This window comes from Perognathus longimembris, chromosome 17 (assembly GCF_023159225.1).
Source record: "Perognathus longimembris pacificus isolate PPM17 chromosome 17, ASM2315922v1, whole genome shotgun sequence".
Classification (NCBI taxonomy): domain Eukaryota; kingdom Metazoa; phylum Chordata; class Mammalia; order Rodentia; family Heteromyidae; genus Perognathus; species Perognathus longimembris.
In genome coordinates, this window is record NC_063177.1 from 20158891 (window position 1) to 20178877 (window position 19987).

The 19987-nt window shown below is 47.2% G+C and overlaps 1 protein-coding gene across 3 annotated transcripts; it reads left to right on the forward strand.

The window, feature by feature from the left end:
• The first annotated feature begins 885 nt into the window (after positions 1–885).
• Lyrm9 (LYR motif containing 9) lies at positions 886–14954 on the forward strand. 3 transcript variants are annotated; one of them, XM_048366382.1, is made up of 4 exons: positions 886–943; positions 10661–10798; positions 13071–13163; positions 13792–14954. In XM_048366382.1, the coding sequence occupies exons 2-4, from the start codon at positions 10673–10675 to the stop codon at positions 13807–13809; spliced, it is 237 nt and encodes a 78-aa protein (XP_048222339.1). In that variant the 5' UTR covers positions 886–943; positions 10661–10672; the 3' UTR covers positions 13810–14954. The 3 variants fall into 3 exon arrangements, with proteins under 3 accessions (XP_048222339.1, XP_048222338.1, XP_048222340.1); XM_048366381.1 differs by having other exon boundaries at positions 889–943; positions 10656–10798; XM_048366383.1 differs by lacking the exon at positions 886–943 and adding an exon at positions 1936–2188 and having other exon boundaries at positions 10656–10798.
• Positions 14955–19987: the final 5033 nt, after the last annotated feature.

The window sequence follows — 19987 nt, forward strand, 5'->3', positions numbered from 1 at the left end:
GGGAGGGAGGAAGAAGGAAAGATAAAGGAAGAGGGGAAAAAAATACATTAGAGGAAATTGTCCTGTTTCAAAGCAAGACACACAGACTGCAAGGAACTCAGGCTTTTCATTATGGATAGGGTGTAAAAGTCCCAGAGAAGAGAGATGGGAGCCGAGCAATATTATCCCCCCTCGTCCCCCAACACAACCTCTCTCTCTTTCAGACAGCCCAGACAAGCTCAGCCGCGCCATGGAACAGGATGCTTGTCTCACTATAAAGACTCATCTTTATTTCCTTCATGATATAAAACTTGTATTTAAATCAATTCAGGCAAGGCACTTCGGCTTTAAACATTCGCGAGTGGGGAGAGCCTGCTTAATGAAACCGTGGTTTTTTGACTCTCAAAGAATGATAGATCCTTAGTGGTGGCTCTGGCGCTTAAATTCCGCATGGATGATAATTACGGCCGGTTCTGAGAGGAAGCATGCCTATTGCTGTCCTTTTTAGTCTTCTGACAGGTGGTATGGGACTGTGATCTAGTGAGACGACTCAAAAGGCAGAATCCCAATCCAAACAGAATTCCTGTCACTGGCAGGAGAGGCTTGAGGACGAGCCCTCCTCCAGCAGGACTTTTTCCACTCATCTTGAACTCGCCTTAGCATTTTAGCTCGGACCACACTCAGAGATGGGAGGGCCAGAGTGTGGGCGTGGCCGTCTCGTGGGCGTGGCCGGCGTGTGGGCGTGGCCACCTTGCTTTTTCCACTTGGGTTCAGAACGGAGAATACACACCCTGTAGGACTCCGAGTTCCGCCTGCAGCCGGTAGAGGGTGCCAGACCCACGACTGCCCGGCGCGGGCGGGGGCAGGGCCCACGCTGGCTCCGGCCGCGCAGGCGCATTGGTCGCCGCTGCCGCCGCCGCCGCCGTCGCCGCGGCGTCCGGGTTGGCGTCCCCAGTGGAGGCCGGTGAGCCGCGCCGTGCAGGCCGAGGGCGGGAGCGCGGGGACTGCGGCGACCTGAGCGCCCCCCTCCCCGCGGGGGGGGGGACGGCGTGGGAGGGAGCGGTCTGGGGATGTGGAGGTCACTGGCGTCCCGGGACCTGTGGAGGCCCTAGGGTCGATCCGCGCCGCCCTTTTGCCTGAAGGCCGAGTGCACCTGTGGCGGGCCTCACCCCGGGATCCCGCGGAGAGGGACTGGGAGGGGGTGACGAGAGTGGGGGTGTGGTGCCTGGGGCTCCCCAGGTCGCCCCTGCGAAGCCCAGCTGCTGGGCCCACTGCAGAGAAGCCGCTGGCCTGGCACACAGCCTCCAGGTCAGCCCCAGTGTGCTCCTGAAGAGGACACGTGTCCCCCTCCCCCACCCCGTATGTCTGCGGGAGCACCCCGCTTCCCGACCTGGGGTGACCTTCACATTTTGATGGAGGTCACTCTTGACTATGGCCAAAACCCTTCGGCACTTAGGATTTATCCTTAAAAAACAAAAACAACAAAACAGTTTTGTGGTTTTTTTTTTTTTTTTTTTTTTTTTTTTTGCCAATCCTGGCAGTTGGGACTCAGGGCCTGAGCACTGTCCCTGGCTTCTTTTTGCTCGAGGTTAGCACTCTGCCAACTTGAGCCATGGTGCACTGCTGCCTTTTTCTATATACGTGGTACTGAGGAATCGAACCCAGGGCTTCATGTTTGCGAGGCAACAGACACTACCACTAGGCCACATTCCCAGCCCTACAGTATTTTTTGAGATATAAATTATGTAACATACAACTCATTCATTTAAAGTACATTCACTTGACATCTCCTAGTGTGCAGAGTTGTGCATCTGTCACCATATTAGAACATGAAACACCTCCTCTAGCTGGAGCCCCCAACTCTTCCCATCCCGGGTCTCTTCCCATCTGCCTCATCTCTTCCTAGTCCCCCCATCTCTTCCCAGTGGCCCAAACCTTAGAGCAATGGTTGTTACTCTACTTTTGTCCTTATAGACTTTCCTGTCATTTAATATCAATAGAATCATATTTTTTTGTAGCCCCTTGGCTGGCTTCATGCATTTAGCATGTTTTCAAGCTTACCCTTGTAGCACTTCTTTCTATTGTAGAATATTCTATTGTATGAGTGTTCAATCCACTCATCAGAGGATATTAGAATTCATTTGAATAACTCACCACCAACTGCCAGACCTCTGGCTGCAGGACTGTGGGTAAAGAACACTCTGCAAAGATTTTGGTGTGTGTGTGTGTGTGTGTGTTTGCCAGTCCTGGGGCTTGAACTCAGGGCCTGGGCACTGTCCCTGAGCTTCTTTTGCTCAAGGCTAGCACTCTTACCACTTGAGCCACAAGCACTACTTCCAGCTTTTTCTGTTTATGTGGTACTGAGGAATCAAACCCAGTGCTTTATGCATGCTAGTCAAACACTCTACAGCTAAGTTACCTTCCCAGCCCTCTGCAAAGGTTTTTCATGAAAGGGAATGATGGGATGTGTTTGGGGTGACAAGGTGGGGATTGACCTGGAGGGAGAGAACCTGAGTAAGAGATAATAAGATGGTCCCAGGATAGGTATAAAGCTGAGATTGAAGGTTGTGTAATGGCTATGAAGAGGGATAAAACTGAAGTGTGGAAGACCTGAGAACTTCACCATTTCTGTAAAGAGGGACTGAAGGAGGGAGGATTTCAGTCCAGTTTCTAACAGGGGAGACTATAGATGAGAGAAGGAGCCCTGGAGTGGGTGGTGTCAGGGAGCAAAACCATTCTTAATGTTCATCTTTCTCCCGTCAAATAGTCATTGCATATTTAAAGAATTGCTGGTTCTCTGCTCATCAAGGTGTCGTTTCTGTTAATTTTTTGCAGCAATAGTCTTGCCTTTTTCCCTCCCTCCCTCCCTCCCTCCCTCCTTCCATCCCTCCCTTTTTGGGGGGGGGCCAGTCCTGGGGCTTGAACTCCGGCCTGAGCACTGTCCCTGTCTTCTTTTTGCTCAAGGCTAGCACTCTACCACTTGAGCCATAGCACCACTTCTGGCCTTTTCTGTTTATGTGGTGCTGAGGAATTGAACCCAGGGCTTCATGCATGGTAAACAAGCACTCTACCCCTAAGCCACAATCCCAGCACTCCTTGCTTGCTTCTTAAATATATGACCTTTCCCAATTTATTTTTAGATGTTTCATGTCTGGACACAGATTAGGGGAGAATCAAAAGGCTTAAATGGGTCTGAATCCCTCTGCCAACCTGGTTCCCAGGAAATTCCTTTTGTAAATTTTTGTCCTTTCTCTCTTTCCTTCATTTTGGATTTTGTAAGGTATTGAGAATCATCTCCTAGTTGCCTCTTTCTGCAAGTGACATAAGTCTTTGAAAAAAAATCTATATGCAGGGGGCACTGTATATAATGCCCCCCCTCATGTTTCTCAAAAGCATGGAGCAGGGTTTTGAGGAATAGTAGGTAATAGGGGTCAAGTACTTTTATGAATTCATTAGCCTGATCCTCACAGAAGCCCTGCGAGAATTTTCTGTGTAGTTCTCAGCCTCAATCAGGTCAGTCTGGTCAGTGTTTGTATGGATGACACAGACATAGGCTAGTAGGGAAGGGTATGGGCTTTGGAATTAAATAGACTTTTAGCTTCATGTTCTCACCTTACTATCAACAAGTTGTGTGAGCCTCAGTTTCCTCATGTATATAATGAGGCTAAATCAGAAGACAAGGAAGCAGACTTCCCAAGGGTCCATGGAGAAAGATGCCTTTGAAATGGATGCCAGAGCCTCCCGAGAGAAAAGCAGAGAATGTAGCAGTCCAAGCTGCATTGCCTGAGTTCCCAGGCCAAAGGAGGGGATGAGCCACTGCCAGTAGAACTGGTTAGAACCCAGCAACCTGCTGGTTTTCCACTGGCAGCATGTTTGAGAGTGATCTGTGGGAGAGGTGAGAGGGAGAGAGGCACACCTTGTGGCTAGTTACATTGGCTCAGGGATGACTGAAGGCCATAACGGCTGGCTTTGGATAATAAAACATTAGCTCCAAAGGGCAGAGCTCAGACCAATGAGTAGAATATTTTTATTAACATGTATCAATTATATGTAATAATGGGTTTCATTATGACATTTTTGTTTTGTTTTTGTTGCCAGTCCTGGGGCGTGGACTCAGGGCCTGAGCACTGTCCCTGGCTTCTTTTTGCTCAAGGCTAGCACTCTACCCTTGAGCCACAGTGCCACTTCTGGCTTTTTTCTATATATATGGTGCTGAGGAATTGAACCCAGGGCTTCATGTATACAAGAGGCAAGCACTTTACCACTAGGCCATGTTCCTAGCCCCTCATTATGACATTTTTATCTGCATATAATGTATATTGATCAAATTATGTCTCAGCCCATGAGTAGAATTTTAGTTAGAACCAGAGGAACTTCCCAACAGCTTAAAGTTGAGGGGAAACTATGTCTGATGTCAAACCTGACTTTTGCTTCCTAAATAGCTGGGATGCTAGGCATGAATCACCACACTCTTGGTCTTATACTCGTGTGTGTGTGTGTGTGTGTGTGTGTGTGTGTGTATGCTGTCTTGGGGCTTAAACTTAGGGCCTGGGCACAGACCCTAAGCTTTTTTTTTTGGCCAGTTCTGGGCCTTGGACCCAGGGCCTGAGCACTGTCCCTGGCTTCTTCTTGCTCAAGGCTAGCACTCTGCCACTTGAGCCACAGCGCCACTTCTGGCCGTTTTCTGTATATGTGGTGCTGGGGAATCGAACCCAGGGCCTCATGTATACAAGGCCATATCCCCAGCCCGACCCTAAGCTTTTTTAACTCAAGGCTAGTGCTTTACTACTTCCAGCTTTTTTTTTTTTGTTTTCCCAGCTTCCAGAGATAGGAGTCTTATGGACTTTCCTGCCCAGGCTGGCTTTGAACTTTGACTCTCAGATCTCAGCCTCCCCAGTAGCTAGGATTATAAGTGTAAGCCACTGGTGCCCAGCCTTTACACTTCTTTAAACTGTTTTAGGGCTGGGTACAGTGACTTACTCTTGTACTCCCAGCTACTTGGGAGGCAGAGATCAAGAGGATCACAGCTTGAGGTCAGCCTGGAAAAAAGTTCATAAGACCTTTCTCTTCACCAACAGCTAGAAGTGTTGGCATGCGCTAGTCATACTAGTTATGTGGAAAGTATAAATAGGAAGATTCAAGTACAGGCCAGGTCCAGCATAAACTTGAGACTTTATCTCCAAAACAACTAAAGCAAAAAGGGCTGGGGGCATGGATCAAGTGGTAGAACCTTGCCTAGCAAGCACAAGTTCAAGCCCCAATTCTAGGAAAAAACCGAGCTTCAAACCTCAATACTACAGTCCAAAACCCAACTGTTTTAAGCCATAATATCTAGAAAAAATTCTTATTTTGGTCATGGGACTTGAACTCAGGGTCTGGGCACTGTCCCTTAGCTCTTTTGCTAGCATGCTGCCACTTTGACCCACAGCACCACTTCCAGTTTTCTGGTGGTTAATTGGAGATGAATCTCACAGCCTTTCCTGCCTTAGCTGGCTTCAAACTGTGATCCTCAGATCTCAGCCTCCTGAGTAGCTAGGATTACAAGCATGATCCACTAGTGCTTGGCTCGACTTTTTCCTCATTACTTACATAAGTCTGTATAAAATCATTACAATAAAAACGTATGGGTCCTTGTGCTGTTTAAGACAATTTTCGGGATTTGTCTTGCATTTTGGGAATTTGCTATGACCATAGTTGTGAGTAGGGAATATTAATGGTTTCAGGAAGGACAGGAAGACACTGAAAGAGTGGCAGAGTTCATGTTTCAAGAATGAGTCACTCTTGTTCAGTGGAGAATAGATGGGCAGGAAATTGGCTGGAAGATGATAGAGAAATGAGCTCTGGACTGTTGAGATAGGATTAAGAGGAGGGGTGAATTTAAGAGGCACAGGGAGGTTAGAAGGGGGAGTTGGGTAGACTGTGATGATTTTAGTTTGGTTGCCTGGGTGATAGAGGTGGGCAGCAAGGAGGCAGGTGGGAGGCAGAGGTCAGGCCCAAAGGACAAGGTAAAAGAAGCAGGCAGTTCCAGGGTTCCAGGGTTTGACTAGAGCAATGATAATGTGGGGTTCATTGCCCCTTAAATAACAGCAAACCCACACTTTAAATTAAATTAAAACATCTTTAGTTTAGCTCTTCTAAGTGGACCCACACATGTATTCTCTACTAGTTATTACTGAGAATGACTAAGTATTATAATTGAGCTGAAAATAATCTACCCGCCCATACATGCCGGGTTGGTTACTAAGTATTGCTTGGGTTTTTAAGTAATGAAACAAAGTTGTGCTCTTTCCAAATGTTAATTTTGAGGACTGCAGATGGTAACCATCTGTTCCACGACTAGCATTTTACAATATTTGATTAGCACTTTATATAGTTTGGGGAAGCCTGCCAGGGGAGTCTTCCTGTCACGTTGGGGACTTTGGTTGGCTTGTCCTCTGTGGTTGTCCTTGAAGTTCTTGACCACCATTGTAGGTGGGGTCCTTTGCTTGTCGGGTTACAGTGTGGCTCATCAGACGTGCTGTGATGAGTCAGAGCAGGAGGAACTACAGGAGTCCGGTCTTGCAGAAACATCCTCCCTTCTAGAACCCTTGCTGCTCATCATGGAAGTTGAATTGGGAGGAGGTCAGGATTTGTCCATCTGTGAAGACCCTTTGGGCTGCAAAGAACAAACAAAACCCATACTATGGAGTGGCTCAGGCATTGAGAGGTATAGGTTTGAGGCAACCTGCAGATGAAGGGCTTCAAATGAGTTCATTGGACTTGGTTTCTCCAAGGGCCTCAGCCCTGCTTTCTACAGTCACAAGATTAAAGAGACAAAAAACAAAGGTGGAAAGAGGAGGCAAGATGACTTCCCCTGAGAGACCATCTAGCCCTTTCAGTGTCTAGTCTAGTGGGAAATGTCTGGAGTACTTTCCTTAGACAAGTGGTGAGATTCTCTCTGATTGGATCAGTTTCTAGCATGTGCCATCTGTGGACCAGTCCCTGGGCTCATGCAGATGCAGGGCTGGGATTGGTCAGGTGGACAGAGACATGAAGTAGTGTGCTCTGTGTTACACATAGGGGTTATAACCAGAACAGAGAAAGGATAATGAGGGGTAGGGGCAGGTGAGTAGCAGTCCCTCATCCTCAAGTGTCAGAGCAGGAGCCCTGAGAGCATGAGCAATTAGCTAATTTAGCTAAGGAGATAGGTATTTATTGTTGCTGGGGAGATAGATAATTTGCGGGAAAACGAATAAAGGAGCCTCTGAATCCATTTCCTTATGAAGTGTCTTTCCTCAGTGTAAAAGGTGTCTGATAGGCTTAGTGTCTGCCTTTCTCCTGGGAACAGGCACAAGGGTGGGATCATCTTTCTACTTTTATGTTACCTTAAAACGAATGCCAGCCAATGTCAGGGAGCCTCTCTCATGGAGGGGAAATCTGGAGGAGGCAGTACGTTGATGTGGTTCAGTTCAACTGAATGGTCTGAAGCCTGCTGTAGGCCAGGCTCAGCCTGAAGGAGCTACTGGCATGGCCACAGAGAAATGCCACCATAAGTGAGGCACTGCAGCCCCATGGAGGAAAGAATCCCAGGAAGGAGCACTCGGGGGGGGGGGGGGGCGGTTCCTGGATGAAAGATACTAAGCTGGAATGAGTGAAACTCCCCACTTTAAGGGGACAGGGAAGGGAGGTCCTGTTCAGGGAGCTGCACATCCAAAAAGTACCAAAAGGTGACTTATTTTGCTTTTTTTTTTGCCAGTCCTGGGGCTTGAACTCAGGGCCTGGGCACTGTCCCTGGCTTCTTTTGCTCAAGGCTAGCACTCTACCATTTTGAGCCACAGCTCTCTACCCTTTTCTGTTTATATGGTACTGAGGAATCGAACCCAGTGCATGCTAGGCAAGCACTCTACCACTAAGTCACATCCTCAGCCCCAAGGTGACTCTTTGATGGTGTTGGGGATCTGAAAACCTTCCTGTGCCTGACTTGGGTGTACCCAGGACACTGGTTCTAGAGCTTATTTAGTGGGAGTGTGAAGGAGACTGGAATGACAAATGGGGGCATCAGGCAGGATGCTGCAGCAGAGCTCCGGGGGAGGGGGGTGGGCATGGAGAGGGGTGTGGTTATTGGCTGGGAGGCTCTTAATAGAACATTTCCTGGGCAGGTAGGTAGCTCAGTGGCAAAGTAAACTTGCCTAGCAGGTACAACATCCTGGGTTTGAAAAAAAGACAAGAAAAAGTTGTTTTTTCTTTTAGAAGAACAGTCCTTATATTCTAGAATCTACTATTTAGAAGCATCTACACTCTCCTGGTTTCTTTAAAAAAAAGTTTAGGTTACAGTTGTGGGGCTTGGGGGGAGAACATGCATAACATAGAGGTTAAAAAAAGTAGGTTTGTGATGAAGAAAGGGTGTTGGATGTTTTCACCATAAGGAAATGATAAACATTTGAGGAAACCGACATGTTTAACCTGATTTAAATCTTACGCAATGCAAACATGTTGCGAAGTAGCACGTGATAGCCCATACATTTTATGTTTTCTGTATTGCCTAAAAACAAATTTAATGAAGGAAAACCTATGGACTATCTAGACACACAAGAAAGCATGGTGCCTCATTTTGAATTGCCAGACTTTGAAGTCAGGCCCCACTTTACCACGTGAACCCCACTTTACCACGTGAACCTGAGATAAGCAGGCCCTGTGAGCAGACCCAGGATAAGCCCATTAGGGCCCAGTCAGTCTAGAACTCTAACCGCTGGGAATGCTTAACTCTGACCACCCCTGGGGTGCCTCGAACCCTGAGCCAATCAGATTTGTACCTGTGTCCTAATCTTGCTTGCTTGAACACCTGATTGTTGTAACTTTGTTTTTTGCCTTTATAAGCCCTGTGTAATCATAGCTCGAGGCTGCCTCCTAACCTCCGCTGTGTTGGTGGGTAGGACAAGGCCGGGGCCGCGGCCCCGCTTGAATGAAGTCTTGCCTTGCTATTGCATTTCGGAATGTCTGAGTCTCGGTGGTCTTCTTGGTGGTGGTCTTGCGACTTGGCACAACAATTTCATTTATATATGTCTAGGAAATGCAAATGAAAAATGCAGTGATGGAAAGCCACTCAGTGGTTGCCTGGGGACCGGCAAGTGAGGAGAATGGGAGAGAGGGATCACAGAAGCACAAGGCAATGTCTATGATCATTCTTCATTGTGGTGATGGTTTCTCCGGTGTGCACATATGTCGTCACTTACTGCACTTTAAATATATGCATTGATTGTATGCCAACAGCAGCTCAAAGAACTGGGGTTTTGTTTTGATTTGGTTTTTAAATTACTTAATAATTATTTTTGTGTTAGTACTGGGGCTTGAACTCAGGGCCTTGATCTCTCCCTTAGGTTTCTACTCAAGGCTAGTATTCTACCACTTGAACTTTTTGCTGGTTTATTGGAGATAAGAATCTCAGACTTTTCTCTCCCAGGTGGCTTGAACCACAAATCTTAGATCCTAGCTTCCTGAGTAGATAGGATTATAGGCATGAGCCTGGTGTTTTTTATTTTTGTTTGTTTGTTTGTTTGTTTGTTTCCAGTCCTGGGGCTTGAACACAGGCTCTGGGCAGTGTTCCTGAGCTCTTTTTGCTCAGGAATAGCACTAGCCACGGTGCCATTTTTGGTTTTCTGGTGGTTAATTGGAGCTAAGAGACTCATAGGATTTTCCTGCCCAGGCTGGCCTTGAACCATGATCCTCAGATCTCAGCCTCCTGAGTAGCTAGGATTACAGGCGTGAGCCACCAGCACCTGGCCTCAGCTCTGTCTTTCATCAGCTGTGTCATCTTGGGCAACTTACTAGATCCGTGTTTAGCTTTCTTATATATGCGTTAATTAATTAATGATTAATTATCAAGTGCTCATTGGCATTAGTAACACAGTACAATCATGTGTCTATGCTTTATCATGACGACTTTGTATTCAGCTACTTCTTCACATAGTGCCTCCCAGAATCATGTTTCTCAAACTTGAACTTGTATGTGAATCTGCTGGTTGGGGGGTAGGGGTGCTGACTGGAATCTGAGAGTAATTTTTTTATCATAGGGCTTGACTTCAGGACCTGGGTGCTGTCCCTGAGCTTTTTTTGCTCAAGGCTAGTATTCTACCACTTTGAGCCACAACTCTACTTCTGGTTTTCTGCTAGTTAATTGGAGATAAGAGTCTCATGGACTTTCTTGCCCAGATGCCTGGTCTGGCTTCAAACTGCACTCCTCAGGTCTCAGCCTCCTGAGTAGCTAGGATTATGGGTATGAGCCACTGGCGCCCAGCTTGAGACTAATTCTCACAAGCTCTTTGCCACGGCTATGCTTTGAGTAGCTGGGCCTTCTGGCTTTTCTCCCTTCTCTTGCCTCACTTGGATGGGCCTGGTTGCTCTTTGATTGCCACTCAAGATCTCCAAGCTTGTGTCCCCACATTCTGTTGCCGGTGCCACTTTCTTACCCCCTACCTCCAGAAAGAAGATGCTGGGGCTGGTTGTACATTTTCCTCCATTTGTCCAGGGCCTTGAGGGCCTTCTCTGGGTTGAGATTTCAACAGACTGAGCATCCACCTTTGCCACGGTGCAGGCCCCATGAGGGCAGGCCATGAGAAGGCACACAAGCCCTAGACAGGGCGGGCCCCAGGGCCTGGACTTGCCTTGATGTGTGAGAACTAATGTTCTGTGTTTGCCAGGACAGAGGTGCCGGTGGATGGCCCCACTACCTGGGGCAGAGCTGGTGCAGAGGCCACTGCAGCTCTACCGATACTTGCTGCGCTGCTGCCGTCAGCTGCCAACCAAGGGCATGCAGGAGCACTACAAACATGCTGTCAGGCAGGTGCGTGCTGCGGCTTCCTCGGACTGGGACCCACTGGGGAGTCAGAAGCCGGGGCATGGGGAAGTGTTTTGGGGTGGGGGTGGGGTGGGACTGGGCAGTGTGGTGAAAGCCATAGGAAACCAGTACTGGGCAGCCTGACTCCTCTCTCTGGTTTCTCTGGAGTCAAAGCGTTCATCATCTGGCATGCCTGTGCTGTGCCAGGGCAGAAACCAGGCAGCTGAGCCGGCATTGAAAGAGATTGTAGAACACATGCCATTTTGCCAGAAATGCATGTGAATTTCATCCTGAGCAAAAAACATCAAGGAAACCCAAATAGAGACCATCTACCACACCGCGTTTCTGCCTGTATGTATTAGAGTATCAGTTTTGCCAGATATGGTGGCTCAGGCCAGTGATCCCAGTATCAGGAAGTCCAGGCAAGAGGATTGTGAGTTTGAGGCTCCCCTGGGCTACACAGTGAGACTGTATCTCAAAAAGCTGGGGGGAAAAATCAGTTTCATGAAACACAAAGAAATAGCTCTTTGGACTGGGCACCGGTGGCTCACACCTGTAATCCCAGCTACTGAGGAGGCTCAGATCTTAAAGGATCATGGTTCAAAGCCAGGCCTGGCAGGAAAGTCTGTGAGACTTTTATCTCCAATTAACCACCAGTAAACTAGAAGTGGAGCTGTGGCTCAGAGTGGTAGAGCATTAGCCTTGAGCAGCACTTAGGCCTCAAATTCAAGCCCCATGACTGAGAAAAACAAAACAAAAAAAGAAGCTTAAAGACAGTGCCCAGGCCCTGAGTTCAAGCCCTAGGACTGGCAAAAAAAATACAAAAAGAGAGAAGTAGCTCTTCTGAATATAATAGCTTAGTTCTAGCTTGGACCTGAACCAGAAACAACTCCTCCTTCTCTTCTTCCCCCTCCTCTTCCCCCTCCTCCTTTTTTTGTGGATCTTGAACTCAGGGCCTGCACACTGTTCCTGAGCTCTTTTGCTCATGGCTAGCCCTCACCACTTTGAACCACAGCACTATTCCCAGTTTTTGAGTGGTTAATTGGAGATAAGAGTCTCACAGGAACTTTCCTGCCCCTGCTGGCTTGGAATCATGATCCTCAGACCTCAGCCTCTTGAGTAGCCAGGATTACAGATGTGAGCCATCGGGGATCTGCATGAAGTTAAAATGTGGGCTGTGATTAGGTTGCAGTGGTGAATCAATATTTCTGAATTTGATTATTATGGTTACATAAAAGAAGCCTTTGTTAGGAAATACACATGAAGATTCCTTCCCCTCCCTCCCTCCTTCCCTCCCTCCCTTCCTTCCTTCCTATAGTTTTGCTATGTCACTGAGGTATCCTCTAACTAGAGATCTTGACTCTGCCTCCTAAATGCTGGGATTATAGGCATGTGCCACCTGACCAAATAGTTTTTTGTTAACAGTGCTGGGGATTAAATGAAGGCCCTTGTTCACGTTAGGCTGGTGCTCTATCACTGAGCTATATTTCCAGACCGTTTTTTTGTATATTTTTGAAAACCTTCTGTAGGAAATCATCTCCAAATAAAAAGTGAAACTAAGATTCATATAAATGCAATATGGAAAGTACAGGAACATTTTGCCTAGTACTTGTGGCTCGTGCCAGCTACTTAGGAGGAATGGCCAAGATCTGGAGGACCACAGTTATGCCAAGCAGGATAGCCTGAGGGACTTCATTTCCAAAGTAAAAAGCAAAAAGCTGGTGTGGAGATAAGGCTTAAAGGGTTTAGTTAACTTTAGCTGTGAACAGGCAAACCAAACGTGTGAGTTCAGTACCTGAAACAACAACAACCAAAAAAAAAAAAGTGGACAACAACATCCTGTGCATTGCTTTGGGCTTGGCTGGACTTTCCAAAGCCCCCCTGCAGGCTCCCCTTCAGCCCTCCATGGCAGAGCCCAGGCTGAGAGCCGAGCTCTCACTGAGATGAAAGGAACTTCCTGGGAGGAGCACATTGAATAAGGAGGAGGGAAGCTTCTCTTCTGGCCTAACCACCTGCTTGCTAACCTTTAGGCCCCAGGGGCCTGCTCTCCTTTTCATCTGCCCCTCTGGCTAGATTACCACTTTTGTGGTCAAAGATTAGGATTCAAATACTGTTGCCTAGCAGCATTTTGGGATCTCTATGTGGGATAATAAAACCATGCAGGTTAAGAGGTGCTGAGCTGAAGGAGGCAGCTGTTTGTCTGGTGGAGGTTTTTGTTCTAAAGTTGCCAATCGTGTGAATTTTGCTTCATCCTGTTTCTTTCTGGAAAAACTTCCAGAGTTTCCGGGTTCATTCGGATGAAGACAATCCAGAGAGAATCCAGCAGATTATTAAGAGAGCCATTGAAGATGCTGACTGGGTCATGAACAAAGTAAGTGGCTTGGCTTGAGCCTCCTCCACCTTCCAGTAAGGGAGCTGATGCTGTAATCGCCATGACCACTAGGGCTCGCCCGCACCCCACAGATGAGAACAGCCACCAGGGAGGGGAATTTCCCTACTCAATTAAGTCCTCCAAAGGCTGAAAAGGGATTTCTTCTGGTTGCACTGATTTTCTGCAAGGTAGGATGAGGGGGTTCAATCCTTAAAGCAGTGCTGAATGAGCTAAGGGCACAGGAGGAGAGAGGGAAGACAACAGTAGTTTCAATGACAGAGATAAAGACAGAGAGACAAAGGTGGACACAGAGACCAAGAGAGCACATTAGCTTAGCAGATGGATGAGAGCTCTCCTCTGCCCGAGAATTTTCCCCCCAAGCAAGACTCAGCTTAAAGGGAAGAATGAATGAATACAATGTTCAAAGTTAAATGTTCTCAGTTTCCTTATTCTCCTCTCCCCATCCCCATTAGCTTCCTTTTCCACTGAAGAAGAGGGTCTGGAGATCTGACCATCTAGGGCCTCCTGACTGGGTCTCCCCACTGCGGGTGGCTCGTGTCACCAGCGCTGGAGATTTCTTCTTCCTCGCTTGCTGGCCTTACCCACTTTTCATCTCTCTGTCTTACAGTACCAAAAACACAACTGAGAACCCGGGGCCCAAAGTGAAGCTGTCTTAGACATTTGAAATCCAAGAGCTGCTCTTCTGGAACTAAGTGGCCGCAGTTCCTGAATATTCTTTGTCCCTGTTGGCTTCCAGAACAAGAAATTGGAGGCAAGAGAAGCTGATACTCCTCTGACGGCTCATTTTGCCGCAACCATGTTTCCGGCATCCTTTCTGTTTGCCCTTCCAGCCAGTAACAATGTGAAATATGGGGAGAATGCGGTGTTTTTTTGTTTCTTTTCTGTGTTTTTCATTTTTGTCTTTTTGTTTTTCTACTTTGCCCTGAAAGTATTTCACTTATTCTGGAGGTCCTTTTACCATACTCTGAGCCCCAGAGAAGATGTTCCCTTAAGTGGTCGCTCATACAGAGAAAAGAGAGCGGGCCTTAGAACTAGGCAGATCTGGATTTGAACCCCAGCCCTGTCGCTTCTTTAGGGTATCTCCCATGAGCTCAGTTTACTCCTTGGTGAGGATGCATAGGATGATGTTAGAATGCCTGGCACAGGGTATGGTACACAGGGTACGGCATCCCACCTGCTGCTCCCTGCCCCTGCCCCATGGCAGATCTCTGCATAGCTCTGTTCTAGCATCCTCCGTGAGGTCTCAGTGATTGGTTTGTGGCTCGTGAGCTTGTCCTGTCCCAGCTTGGAGCCTCAGAACCCATACAGCCGTGCCATGCCCAGCAGTCTGCCAAGGATCTGCGCTTCCCAGCCCCATCCCTCCATGTTAAGGAAAGAGACGCCCTGGTCCCTGCCATCAAAGCATTGATAGTGTCTGTGAACATTATGTGAAGTAGGAAGGTGGCCAGCACAGTGTCAGTAGACATGGTTAGGCACAGGCTCTGGGAATTGGCCATCTGACCTTCCTGGCCTTCCTGGCTTTGCTCCTGTCATGGAAGGATCAAAGGAGGGAGAGGAGGGGGAGTCTGGAGGTCTGGGGGTCTAGTGGCCGGAGCTGGTTGAGCACTCAGAAGATTCAGGGAAGGCCCACTGGGATGGGAGCATCCCCAGGGCACCCAGCCAGAAGGATGTGCTTGCACGTTTTTGTCCTTGCAGTTCTGTAACTTAAAGTGGCATCTATCCGTAGAAACCTGATTAACAAGTAATGGAGTAAATGTATCATCTATGAAAGCTTTTGTCTCTTCTTTCTCCTCTTTTCTTTGCCAGTCGTAAAGCTTGAACTCAGGGCTTGGGCACTGTCTCTGAGCTTCTTTGGCTTAAGGCTACCACTGTACCACTTGAGCCACAGCATCACTTCCAGCCTTTTTTGCCTATGTGGTACTAGGGAATCGAATTCAGGGCTTCATGCATGCTAGGCAAACACTCTACTACTAAGCTACATTCCTAGCTCTCAGAGCTCCTTTGAGAAAGGACCTGTGACATCTAAGGCTGAGTCCTGCTACCAGCATGTACTCCCTGGTTAGAACCCAGTTGCCCCTGTGCTGGGCCCTCATTCCTTCCTAGCCTTTCCTCTAGGGACAGGAAACCACAGTCCAAGGGAAAGATAGGGGAAGTTGAGTAAATATAGCTCAAAGGATATTATGATATGGACTTTCATTATTTTTCTCACAATTCCTTTTTTTCTGAAGGTTATTATTATTATTTTAATTTTTTTCAATCATGGGGCTTGAACTCAGAGCCTGGGCACTGTCCCTGAACTCTTCTGCTCAAGGCTAGCGCTCTACCACTTTGAGCCACAGCTCCACTTCCAGTTTTCTGGTGGCTAATTGGAGATAAGAGTTACATGAACTTTTCTGCCTGGGTTGGCTTTGAACCATGATCCTCAGATTTCAGCCTCCTAAGTAGCTAGGATTACAGAGGTCAACCACTGGTGTCTGGCTTTCTGAAGGTTTTAGTTCTTCATCTTCCTAAATGAAAACTGGGACAAACACCAATTTTTATGACTAATCCTAGGTTAACCAAAGCTATGGTTGCTTTTAAGCTACAAGTGTGAATTTACTAAGTGAAATGTCCCAGTCTTGCTGGGTGCTGGTGGCTTGTGCCTGTAAATCTTAGCTACTTAGGAGGCTGAGATCTGAGGACTGCAGTTCCAAGCCAGCCCAGGTAAGAAAGTCTATGAGACTCTTGTCTCCAATTAACTGGACAGAAAACCAGAAGTGGAGTTGTGGCTTAAAGCCATAGAGAGGTAGTCTTGAGCATAAGAGCTCAGGGACAGCCCCAAGTTCAATAGAGAAAAAAAAAAGTCCAGTCTCAGAAGTACAATTTCAGAACCAAATTAGGGTCCCAGCTTCCTCTTCTTACAGCTGGAAGGCGCCATCTAAGAAAGAGATGCTGGTCTTTGCCAGCTTAGGGGTGAGAAGAGGGATCCAGGCTGAGTGCTACATTCAAGGAAAGGCATCTCTTGTTGAGCACCTCCCCCCCCCCGCCCCCCCACCCCCCGGCTGAGCCCAGCAAGGGTGGCTCACATCTGTAATCCTAGCTACTTAGGAGGCTGAGATCTGAGGACCCAGGTTCAAAGCCAGCCCAGGCAATAACGTCCATTAGGCTCTTATCTCCAATTAACCACCAAAAAGCTAGAAGTGGAGCTGTGGTTCAAATGGTAGAGGACTAACCTTGAGCACAAAAGCTAAGGGACAGCACCCAGGCCTTGAGTTAAAGCTCTAGTACAGACACACACAAACAATATGAAACAAAGCACAAACAAGGATGGGGTCAGGCAGTCTTGCCATGAGGGAGGAGCCTGTTCACACTGTAGTCAATCTGAATCCCTGTGGGAGCAGCACCATCATGATTATCTGAGATGCCAGCGGAACTCCCTGCTTTCCGGTGGAGCACCATGTTTGGTTGAGACAATGTCTGACCAACTGGGCATTCAGACTTCATTACTTGACACACATCTTCCCCCAAATGAGGCAAGCCCATCACTTCAAGGGAAACAACTGACAAAAACCATACAGTGGTTGCCACCCATACCAGTTGCTCTTTCTGTCACAGGCCAATGGATATAAATGGAGCAGACTACAAAATGTTTCAATTTCTGTGATGTAACTAACTTGTAAGAAACTGTCATTGATCAAGTTTTGGTAGAGCATCTAGAAGGATATATGACATTTAAGAGGCTGAGAAAAAAGGATCGTGAATTTGAGGCCAGGCAGGGCTGCACAGTAAAACTCTGAAAGAAAGAAAAAAGACTACCTGAAGAAGTTATTTTTAAAAATTCCAACATTTCCCACATAAGGATCTGTGAGATTTTCTTCGCATTCTTCACCCCAGGCATCATTTTGCTCCAGGCTGAATGAAGCATGTGTCTTATGAAGGTTTACAAAAACCCAAAGGAATGTTGCCCTTCTCTCTAAATTTTTGGAAAGTAATTATTTCTCATAAAGACTGTTCATATTTAATAGATTAAGCTTGATTTTTTTTTATGAGCTAGTAATTTAAAGTTCTACTAGGTGCTGCTGCTACTCAAAAGGCTGAGACTGAGGATCTTGTTTTGCAGCCAATCTGGGCAAGGAAGTCTATGAGACCCTTATCTCTAAATAAGTACCCCCCCCCAAAAAAAGCTGGAGGTGGAGCTGTGGCGTAAGTGGTAGAGCACTAGCTTTGAGTAGAAAAGCTCAGAGAGAACACCCAGGCCCTGAGTTCAAGCCCCAGGATCAACACAAAAGTAAACAAACATGCAAATAAAGTTCTTAGTTTTAAATTTCATATAAACAAAAATTCTAGGACTTGGGATGCGGCTCATGTCGTAGAGCACTTATAAGTACAAGGTCCAAAGTTCAATCTCCAGTACACACACACACACACACACTCCTAGCCAGGCGCCAGTGGGTCACCCCTATAATCCTAGCTACTGGGAAGACTGAGATCTGATGATCTTGGTTCAAAGCCAACTGGGACAAAAAAGTCCATAAGATTCTTATATCCAATTAACCAGAAAAAAAAGCCAGGAATGGAAGAATAGCTCAAGTGGTAGAGCCTTGAGTGGAGAAAGCTAAGCAAGAATGTGAGGCCCTGAGTTCTGGCCCCAGTACCAACACACACACACACACACTCCTAAAAGCTGTTTCTATTTACAGACATTAGTACACAAACATACATGTACTTTATAACAATTCTGGTTGGGAAATAGCAAATCATTATGAAAACCTATTCTTCTGGCTTTGTCACCTTTCTATTTCTATGCATGTTTAAAACTCTTCAGTTGCACAGGTAGAAGGAATTATGCAAGGAGCCAGTTTGGCAAGCCAGCCTCAGCCTGAAGCCTACAGGCCCGCAGGTGAGTGAGCCTGCACATACTTTGCCCCAGTGTTGATTTCAGGCTCTCTGTGGCCCAAGTCCCCAGTTCTTCCCTTGTGTACTTGGCTATATCAGAAACCAGTCTGGTTCACAGCCTCCATTTAAAGGATCTGGCATAGCACAGAGAAAACAGAAAAGAATGTAAGCCTTCAGGAGAGCATCTCCAAACTTTGGGAGTCATTCTCATACCCCTAGATCATCTCAAATATTTGTCAACCCCTCAGCCTCTCTCCCTAGCTTAGCAAACCCATTGTACCTCCAGTTCTCCATCCATAGCCCAAGGTTCCATCCCTTCCCTTCTGCATGGAGACACAGCCAAGAGAGAGTCTCTCCTTTGTCTGCAGTTGCATCTCAAGAACACAGATATGGGCTGGGAATATGGCCTAGTGGCAAGAGTGCTTGACTTGTATACATGAAGCCCTGGGTTTGATTCCCTAGCACCACATATATAGAAAACGGCCAGAAGTGGCGCTGTGGCTCAAGTGGCAGAGTACTAGCCTTGAGCGGGAAGAAGCCAGGGACAGTGCTCAGGCCCTGAGTCCAAGGCCCAGGACTAGCAAAACAAAACAAAACAAAAGAACACAGATGTCCCAGGTAGGCTATTTTGGGAAGCTAAAGACTTGACACCACAACCCATTTCCCTTCAGTTATGCTTTTAAGGATTGTAACTTCTATTTCCTCTCAGAAGTCCTAGAGATTCAAAAGGATTCAGGGAGATGAACTGACTTTGGCTTCAGAGTTTTCCAACAGGAGTACCCTATGCTTGTCATCTCTACCTGCTACAACCTCAATCCGATATCCCTGTGTTATTCTCGTTACTTTGTTGTTGTTTTTTTAATATGTGTACCTGGGAGAACTGGTTACAAGAGAAACCTTGGTGTCATCTTTGACTGAACCAAGATAGTAGTCACTCTATGTCTTCCACCTCCCGAGAGCTGAGATTATAAATCTTCACTACCACATCTGACAAAGAAAAGACTTTAATTGCCACGGTGAAATATTGCAAATGGAAGGCCATCTTGTTTAGGATTCTGACAGAATAATTACTACACTGGTAAGGGGACAGCATTCTTCCCCCAGTGAGAATAAGCCTCAGGGGTCACATCAGAAGGACTCATGGAGTCACAGGATTGAATAGACAGACACCAGTGATATCAGGAAAGGTGACAGGCACACAGTCTTGAAGGAGCATAGGAACATGTGTGCTCCTCTCCAAGGGGAGGGGCAGCCAGGTAGCCACCAGATGGCAGGTGGAGGTGGCTCTGGAGGCTGTGGCAGCAGATCCATTGGTATGGAGGTTTGAAGACAGCCAGAAGTCCATGAGACTCTTCTCTCCAATTAACCACCAGAAACCTGGAAGTGGAACTGTGGCTCCAAGTGGTAGAGCACTAGCCTTGAGCTGAAGTGCTCAGGGACAGAGGGGCCAGGCCTTCATTCAAAGCCCCAGGACCAGTATACACACACATACAAAAAGTACAGTGAACCCCGACTTCACAAAGCCCATGAAGCAGCCACCCTGCCTTATGTGGAGGAGAACAGAAAACTGGAGAGAGTGAAGACATGGGGAATTTTTTTCTTTCTTCTGAATTTCTAAGGACTAAAGTCTAGAGTTAAGAGAGCTTAGCAGGAACAGAGGCCCAATGGAAGTCTAAGGGTTTTGAGGTACAGGGAGGGGTCATGGCAGGGGGTCTAGAGAGCTCAGCAGGCCTGCTGAGTAGAGGGACTGTGGAACAGGGGGCTAAGGAAGCCTGCATGTTGCATCTGGGGCCTTCTATACGATGCACTGAATAAAAGAACAGCAGGTGAATATTTCTGATTCTATTTCCATTGTCCCCAAAGTAAAAGAATGAACTATGGCCTGGGAAGACCTGTGTTTCTATTCTCACTGGGGTACCGGTCAGCTC